The following is a 9,074-nucleotide window of genomic DNA, read 5'->3' as shown; positions in this document are numbered from 1 at the left end:
ACCAGCGGTTTGTACTTAGTGAAGGAGGATGATGAACTTGACCCTTGATCCATATCCCTGAATATCTTCAAGGCTTAGCACTGGCTCTGTGGCTCAGGCAGTGGCTCCTGACCCCACCTACGGCCTGGGGTCACAGGCGAGCCCCCGGAAGGAGGGTTCCAGGGTGAAACTAAGTAGCCACTTCTGCTTTGTGGTTAATCTGGCAGTAAATGTCTGTGTCAGGATGTTGTAATTCCTGTAAACAGGAAGAGGCCTATGAACCCCTGTAAACTTCTGAGAACATATCTGGGTGACTTTCAGAATCTAGGACCACCCGGGCAGCAACTCTGAGAGCTGGGCTCTGTGGCTGGTTTCTTTTCCAGGCCCCTTATACCTCCTACTACCTCTTGTTTCCCTTTGTTCTGCTGTTTCCTGAATCTGAGAGCACAGCCTGTGGTAGGCTGGGGGCAGATCCTCTGGCCCATAAAGCTATGGGGACCCAAACTACCATTGCCCACACTCACCTGGTAGATAGGAACTTCTGCTGTGGGGTTGGGCAGGGAATCCTAAACAGGAGAGAATGGGTGTTGGTAGATAGAGTGGGAGTGTCATCTCTACAGAAATGACCAGTTCTACCTTGAGAGCAGCCTTCTCCAAGCCTGATAACCAAACCCCTGTCCCAGACCACTCCCCACTGCACTTCCTGCCCCATTTCTGTTACCCCAGGACCATTGGCTGATGATCCCAATGCCCACCCTGCCCCTGGATGGACTCCAGGGTTCACTTTTGGCCAATTCAGGGGAGCAGGGGAAACTCAGAACATGGTGGGGTGTGGTTCTGTCCCTGAAGTGGGTCCACTCCTGGCAGAAAAGGGTTTGCCTTGTCCTGGCTACTCTGGTGGAAGCAGGGTCCACGCTGTGCTGTGGAATTTGATTGATGGCCCCGCCTTGAGCTTGTACAGTCTGATCCCCAGTGGAAAGAGTGGGGGAGAGGGGCTTACCGGGGATATGGAGCTGCTGGCTGGAGCATGGCCTGTGAGCAGAGACAGGAGTTAGCATCCAGGGCTGTGAGGAGGCTTAGGCCCACCCTCCCAGTCAGGGACACATCTTTAGCTCTCAGAAAACCAGGGAAGAAGGAGGACAGCCCCCCCAGGTAGAGACCCACTGGCCATTTTAGGGACCAATGAGGGCCAGGTGACCTATGATCTATTTCCACAGGTCAGGGAGTATGACCAGTGAGGACCTCTGTGCAGAAGCCCTAGAAAAAGGATCAGAGGCTCCAAGGGTGGGTGACTGGCAGGATTCACACAATGCAGCAGGATTTTATGACTCCCAGTCCCACCCAGGATGAAGAGATACTCACAAGGGGTGGATGCTGGGCCCCCGAACTCTCTGAGATTACACCAGCCACTGGTCCTAGGAGAAAACATCCTTACTGAGGTGGGATGCAGGGTGAGGTCATATCATTGGTGTTGGAATAGGAGACAAAGAGAATCCTCATTTCAGGCAGGATTTAGAGAACTCTCTCTCCACTACTGCTGTTTAGGAGAGTAAGGGCCCAGGAGAGGGGATAAGGAAAGGACTTTAGAGCAGGTCTGTCCTAGGCCCAGAGCAGAAGACCCGCAGGCAATGGGATCTAAGAGAAAGTGTCCTGAAATGGGACGGAGGACCCAGGAGAGGAATCAAACAAAGGATTTGACTGAATGGAGCTGCAAGTCTGCAGCTGTAAATGCAGGACATGTGGGGAGACCTGAGGATGCTGGATCCCTGAATCTGAGGCCCCTCCTGTGGCCAGACCTTCACCCCCTCAGGCCAGGAGATGCTGTAGTGTGTCAACAGCCTGTATTCTCTGTCCATCAGCCTGAAAGAGGCATAAAGGACATCCCAGGACCTCTCCCTGTATGAGCCCAGGTTCTCTTGTCTCACACAACAGAACCTATGGTTCCTGCACCTGCCATTTTGGGCGATGACCCTACCTGGCCTGGAAGGCTCTTCCAGTCTCCCTTGGGTGTAATTGGCCAGGACCACCCTCACATCCTGAGGCCACAAATCCCCCTAAAAGGCCTGTGGACTTATATAAACCATGAGAGTTGCTGTTTACTAAGCACTTACTCTTGTCTGTACTGCTGTAGATTTGCCAAGTGATCCAGGACAACCCTGTGGAGCTTTTCCCTAATTGTCTCTAATTTATAACAGAGAGGGCTGTGAAGGAAGCACCCAGGTCTGCAGCTAATGAAGAAGGAGCCTGAAGGAATGAGAGGGAAAACCCAGGGGGCAGTTGGGAGGCCTGGAAGAGCCAAACCCAGAATTCTAGGTCAGGAAGGGTTCTCCCTCCCGCCCAGAGGTCAGCTGTGGGACAGAATCAGCCTCTGCCATTGTACCTTCCAGTCCTTGTGCAGATCAGGAGATACCCCAGTGTGGCCACAAGTGCTACTCCAATCAGGACCACGAGTGCAATGCCAATGATGGACCCCACAGGGAGGCCTATGGTGCTTCTTTCATCTGAAATAAGAAGAAAAAGGGAGGAGAAGGAATCCAAAGTCAAAACTGGGGAAACCAGGAGGGACAGTGTGGGAAGGACCTGCTTAGGGAGGAAGGCAAGGCCACCAAAGTCTGGGTGCTGTGTGTCCTGACCCCCTTGGCCACTGCATTATTTCAGTTCCACACAGTGAAACCATGGACATGCTATAATCTTCAAGTTATCTTTCCACCTCCAGGGCCAGCCTTGGCATCCAGTTCAATTTCCTTTCACATTATGCCTCTTCCTCCGCATCCTCCATTTCATCATCATTGATGGCCTTAGAAGGAGGCCCTTACCTGTCCACTCAACACTAATTAAAGAGAATACCATTAGCTGACTGCTTTTGAGGTCAGCTCTGTGAAAGGCACAAGAGAAGTATTATCTCATGTACTGCTTCTCCTCCCGGGAGGGCCTGGGTATCATCCCCACAGTGCAAAATGAGCATCTGCATTGTGTAAAGGGATTAACTAAATTAATGAAGGTGACAGAGCTGGAACTTGATAACAGAACACTTAATCTCAAGTCCACATGATATTACAGCTAGTAACAAAAACTTAATAAAGGAAAAATACCTGCTAATTTCATTGAGTCCTAAATCTGCGTATGATGCTACCTCAAGATTTCATCTCATGAACCCATATAAACAACTCTCATGACAGCCCTAAGGTCCAGCTGTTCTTTCCAGTTTTATAGATGAGAAAATGGAGGTTCAGGAGATTGAGCATTTTGCTTGAGGTCCACGGCTTATATATATCAGAACCAAGATGCTAACAAGAGTAGTTTAATTCTGGGGATCTTAAGGACATTTCCCTAGAGGCTCTGGAGGAGTCTCCCATCTTCTCTGAGGCTGCATCCATTTCACACCCCCTACCAGCAAAATATACATGGAGGAAGGTATGGTGAACGAGGGTCACTCACAGATCACATCTAGCTTGATGGGGTCACTTTTGCTGCAACTGACCACCTTGGAGACCTCATACTGGTAATTCCCAGAATCCTCCCTCCTGACAGGGAATATGGTCATTGTGGGGTTGCCCTGGGACAGCTTCCTTCTCTCCATGAGCTTTAGATTCTGGCCAATCAAGAACCACTGGATAGAGACCCCAGCATTACTTGCAGAGCAAGTCAGGAACACAGAGTCCTTATCTTCTGTGACTGTGTTGTGCTGCCCTGGCAAGAGTCCTGGGCCTGTGGCTCTTTGGAGAAATACAGGAGATGCAATGAGAGTGGGCCTGAGGCCATGCTCCTTCCTTTGAGATCACAGCCACTCTAAGAGTCCCAGAAAACTCTGTAAAGGTGTCCCAGAATATTGCCCTGATGATTGCAGAAGATGAGTGTCTTTTGTCAGGTGATGGTCTGTACTAGGGCTGTACCTCCCCCTCTGACCCTTACATTTCCTTCTGTCCCTCAGTCATGTGTCTGCTCTGCCTGGACATCTCTCTAACATCAGCATCAGCAATCTCTTCCCCCACATGGTCAACCATGTCACCAGGGGGAATTTTTTCCCATGGAAAACTGTAAATTTCTTGAACTTTTGTGACTTAAAGATCAGGTCTCTTTCCTTATATAACTTTCCATATGTGTTGGGGGAGGAAGACTCACAGCCCTTCCCTCTCTGTGTCCAAGGCAGCTTTGTGTAAAATAGGGAAGGCATTCATACTGTTATAATTTACTAGGGAGTGAGAGTGGCCTGCCCATTCAGCATAACCTTAGGATTCAAAGGATTTTCAATCTACAGGATTTCTCACTCTGAAGAAGACTTTCACTTCCAGATCTGTGGATTGACTCTCATCCCTTCTGTAGAGAAGTGGTCACTGTATACAGAATACTTGCACCCTTGGGAATAGAAGGAAACTACTACAACATAATGAAGGCTTTTATGAAACACTCTTAGCAAGCCTCGTACTCCATGATGAAACATTGAAAGCATTCTAAGATCAGATAGAGGATAAACATGCCATTGACACCACCAGTATTAAATACAGTACAGAAGTCCAGGCCTAAATACTTAGGAGGAAAAAAAAAACAGAATTAGTTGGATTGGAATCAAATTGGAAAGGAATAAGCACAATTATGTCTGTCTGCAGATGACATGAAATTATATGTACAAACCCTTAAAGATGACATGCAAAAAACTGTTGAGCTAATAAGCAATTGTAAAAAATTGCAGGATACAAAATAAACATACAAAAAGGACTGCGTGGCTAACACTAACAGTGATGTACCCAAAAAAGGAATTAGGAAAACAATTCTATTTGTAAGAACAGTAAAAATAAAATACTTAGGAAAAAAGAAAAAATACTTAGGAATTAATTTATGAGTCAATATTGTCTATGGAATTCTATAAATCATTGCTGAAAGAAATTACAGAGGACACCAATATATGGAAAGATATCCCATGTTCATGGATGATAAGACTTCCTACTGTTAAGATGGCAATGTTGACTAAAGAGGTCCATAGAGCCCATGTAATTACTATCAAAATCTTTTTTTAAGACTTCTTTTTAAGTAATCTCTCCACCCAACATGAGGGTCAAACCTACAACCCCTAGATCAAGAGTCTCATACTCCACCATTTGAGTCAGCCAGGTGCCTCCCTATCAAATTGTTAAGGAAATATTTTGCAGAAATAGGAAATCCAAAAATTCACATGGAATCTCAGGGACGTCAAATACCAAAATTGTTTTGTTTTGTTTTGTTTTTTGTTTTTTTTCCCCAAAATTGTTTTGAAAAAGAACAAAGTTGGAGGGCTCCTACTTCCTGACTGCAGAATCACAGTAGCCAATATCATTATATTGATGTGGTTTAAAGACAGACATAGGGATCAGTGGAATAAAATAGGCACCCCAGACACAAACCCGGACATATGTAGTCCAATGATTTTCAATAAGGCTGTCATGACCATTCAAAGGAGAAATGTTCTTGAATAGAAATGTTTCTATTCAAGAAATGTTGCTGGGATCACTGGATATGCATGCAAATGAATTAAGTTGGACCTGACCTTACGTCCTGCATAGAAATTAATAACTTAAAATGATCAAACATTTAAACACTAGTTTGGAAGACTATATAAAAATCTATAGAAGAAAATATAAAGTAAAAACTTACTGAAACTGAATTTCCCAATGATTTCTTAGATATGACACTAAAGCAAATACAACAACAACAACAAATAGATGAATGGGATTCCATCTTCTGTGCATCCAAACACAGTTAGCAGTGGTGTAGCTCTAGTTTATGGAATGAACAGGATATAGGGATGAAATGTACAGCACAGGAAAAACAGTCAATGTATTTTATTGGGGCTGCATGGTGGCAGATGCGAATTACATTGGGTGGAAACAGCATAACATATAGAGTTGTTCAATCTACGTTGTACTATGTAGTACTATGTTGTACACCTGAAACTAATGACACATTGTGTGTCAACTAAAGTTCACTAAAAAAAAGTGATGGCAACTCACAAATTGGAAGGAAACATTTGCAACTCATATCTGGTAAGAGGTTAATATCCAGAATATATAAAGCACTTCTGCAATTTAACAACAGCAAAAAGCAACTTGACCCTGATGACTCTTCTTTCTTCCCCATTTGCAAAGCCTACTTTTATGCGACGGGCTTTCTGGAGCTGAGAACCCCTCTTCCCACATTCCAGGCTGAACTCAAAGTCTGCAATGAAAAATCTGAGAGCGGGATCCCTGGATGGCGCAGCGGTTTGGCGCCTGCCTTTGGCCCAGGGCGCGATCCTGGAGACCCGGGATCGAATCCCACGTCGGGCTCCCGGTGGAGCCTGCTTCTCACTCTGCCTGTGTCTCTGCCTCTCTCTCTCTCACTGTGTGCCTATCGTAAATAAATAAAAAAATAAAAATAATAAAATCTGAGAGCAAGGGGAAGAAACACCTGCAGACATGTAGTAGGAGAGTTGAGGGAGAGATCTGGGACTTGATCGTGTGGAGCAAAGGGGAAATAACTTTTCCAGGCTCTTTTCTGAAAGGCAGACAGACCTTCACCACAGTGCTCAGTGCAGATGCTCCAGGGATGCCAGAGACTGTGATAGTCTTGACTGTGGTCTTATTGAGGCAGGTGCCAGAGTTATAGACGAGGCAGGTATAGAATCTGCTATCGTTGGCAGTGATGTTGGGGATAAAGAGCTCCTGTGTGGATGGCTGGGGCCTCCCACTGATAAGCCAAGAATACTGTGCAGGTGGGTTAGAGGCTGCGTGGCAGGAGACACTGAGGTTTGCCCCTAGATGGTAGTAGGAGTCAGGGGAAAATAGTGGGTGTGTCCGGGCCATCTGGAGCTGGTCAGTCAAATGGCCTCTGTTCCTGCTCACCTCCATAAGAATGGGCTCCCGGGGCCTGATTCTGGGTGGAGGAGGAGCTGCCAGGAGCATGTCACTGCTCTGCTCCTTCCTGGGGGTGCTGCTCTTCCTCCAGTATCCCCCAAGTTCCCCCACAGAAGCTGGCCAATGGACTGGGGACCGGCTATGTCTGTGCTGTCCATGCTGAGCCTCAGGTGAAGGCCCAGGCTCTGTCCCTCCCCCAAAGTGGCTCTTGAGACTGAGCACTTGGCTGGTGACCAGCTCTAACAAATCCTTGTTCCCAGTTCTGTGCTCTGTACAGGAGCCCTAACCCCATCCTGGCACAGACTCCCAGAGTCACCAGAATCAGGGGCCCCAAGACAGTGGTCTGGGCAAGCGCTTTCTGAACTGAGGTCTGGGGAGGATCCCTCAGGCATGGCCTTGAATGAGTCCTGCAGGGTCTTTGTCAGGTGATCACAGTCTGGATTCCAGGAAAGGAATTCGTATCTCAGGAAATGTGTCTCCAGTGTGTGTGGGTCCCCACCTAAATGCTTGAACCACTACAGGGACATAATGCAGAGAGGGATGGAGGCCCAGTGCAGGCCTGTGAATCCTGTATGTGTGAAGTAGAATTCCCCCCACTCGACACCAGAGGTGAGAGAGGAATTACTCACGGAATACTCGGAGCTGTCCACGTACTAGTGCAGTTTCAAATTTTCTGTTTATGATTTGTAAGATGTAGGATCCTGTGTCGTTCAGGGTGATGTTCTGGAACAGCAGGGATCCATTGGGGTATATTATCTCTCTGCCACTGTGTGCAGGCCCCAGGGTAATTACTCGTGTGTCTACTACATATAATAGAATTTGATGGACAGGTGCTACAATTTCCCCTCTGAACCAGGTAAGGCCTGCTGTATCCCCAGGCAGATTGAGGACCCGCAGAAGAGCGTCCTTCCCTTCAGCAGCATTGGGAGGCACGGACTCCACAGTGACTTGGGCAGTGGTGGGCGGGTTCCAGGAGATTAAGAGTGAGACTAGGAGGGAAGAGAGGGGACGGATCAGTGTTTGGACCTATGTGTTGGGATGGAGAGCTGGGGCCCTGGAGATGGAGCAGATTCCAATCCCCCAGGCTCTGGGTGTGTGAGCATTTACACATATCTGGGTGTCTGTGTGTGTCTCCCGATAAAGTCAGCAGAATGTCCACGTTACTTATGTGCCCCTGGGTTTATTTCTCTCTTTGGAATGCTCTTCCTCAGATGTGTGTGGCTCACTCCCTCACTGCCCTCAGATAACTGCTCATACCCAAGGGGTCCTTGGGAGAGGCCTGCCCTAACCTGCTCCTCTGGGGACCCTCTGTCCTCATTATCTGACCTTCCCCTGCTCTGTTTCCTTCAGGAGGTGTGTCAGTACCCGACAGGACATTCTAGATGTCTCTGCGGGTCTGTCTTCCTCCCAGAGAAGTGAGCTCAGGGAGCAGGGACTGGTCTGCTCTGTGCTGTACCCCGGGGTGGCCCGGCTGCAAATACCCAGGGCTGAGCGTCCCCAGGGCCCTCCGAGTCTGGCGCTTATCGGTCAGGACCCCAGGGTGGTGGCAAGGGCAGGGTTTGGGGTCCCTGGTGTGGTTGCCGTCAGCTTGCAAAACTGAGTCCCCGGTGAGGCGGCCCTTGGGACCCAGCCCCTCACTCCCCACTTGCAGATCCCGAGGCCGTCCCGCCGCTGAGCCGGCTCCCCCGCCCCGCCCGCCGCCCCGTCCCCTGCGGAGCCCCGTCCCGTCCCCCCCCCACCCCGAGGCCCCAGGCCGCCGCTCCCCCGTCCTCCCGCCCCTCCCAGGGGATCGGCCCCCTCACCTGCCAGCAGGAGCTCCTGCCAGGGGCCGCGCCCTGCTCGGGGCGAGGCCGAGGGGGGCTCCATGGTGCCCGCTGCCCGCTCCGTCCGGCCCGGGTGAGAGCAGCTGCAGCCGCGCAGACGCTCGGGCCCCGCGGTCCCGCCCGACAGCTCCGCGTCCTTCCCCCTCCGCGCGGGGCCGCCTCTGGGGGCGGGGCCGGGTCACGTGGGCCGGGCGGGGGCTCGCCGGCCCCCCCCCTCCCGACGGAGGTCCCGGGTTCCCTTCCTCTGTCCCCGTGGGGGTCCCCGCAGCTGCTGAGGCCTCCCCGTCTCCAGCTGGGATTTCCCGGCAGACGCGAGCGCGCGCACGGGGCCTGCTTGGCACGAGCACGAGCCCGGGGCGTCGGGCCCGGGGCGCGCCCCGCAGCTCCGGGGCGAGGTGCAGGGTCC

The 9,074-nt window shown here is 50.1% G+C and overlaps 1 protein-coding gene across 1 annotated transcript; it reads right to left on the bottom strand.

Moving 5' to 3' along the window:
* Positions 1-296: 296 nt before the first annotated feature.
* Positions 297-8,770, bottom strand: LOC129500995 (carcinoembryonic antigen-related cell adhesion molecule 4-like). Its single transcript, XM_055311967.1, has 6 exons — positions 8,648-8,770; positions 7,475-7,834; positions 2,360-2,480; positions 1,342-1,394; positions 980-1,011; positions 297-545 (listed from the first exon to the last, which is right to left on the bottom strand). Exons 1-6 carry the CDS (start codon positions 8,709-8,711, stop codon positions 297-299), a joined length of 879 nt encoding a protein of 292 aa, XP_055167942.1. The 5' UTR covers positions 8,712-8,770.
* Positions 8,771-9,074: the final 304 nt, after the last annotated feature.

Source organism: Nyctereutes procyonoides, unplaced genomic scaffold (genome assembly GCF_905146905.1).
Source record: "Nyctereutes procyonoides isolate TBG_1078 unplaced genomic scaffold, NYPRO_anot_genome, whole genome shotgun sequence".
Lineage (NCBI taxonomy): Eukaryota > Metazoa > Chordata > Mammalia > Carnivora > Canidae > Nyctereutes > Nyctereutes procyonoides.
The sequence above is the reverse complement of the archived record's forward strand: the minus strand, read 5'-3'. Positions and strand labels throughout refer to the sequence as shown.

Bases quoted from the DNA above. Each gene is read 5' to 3' on its own strand.
- LOC129500995 (XM_055311967.1), bottom strand. From the start codon at position 8,711: ATGGAGCCCCCCTCGGCCTCGCCCCGAGCAGGGCGCGGCCCCTGGCAG. The intron at 1,395-2,359 runs GTACAATGGCAG...GTTTTCTCCTAG, and splicing joins ATCTGCACAAGGACTGGAAG to GACCAGTGGCTGGTGTAATC. The intron at 1,012-1,341 runs GTGAGTATCTCT...CTCTGCTCACAG, and splicing joins GGGCCCAGCATCCACCCCTT to GCCATGCTCCAGCCAGCAGC.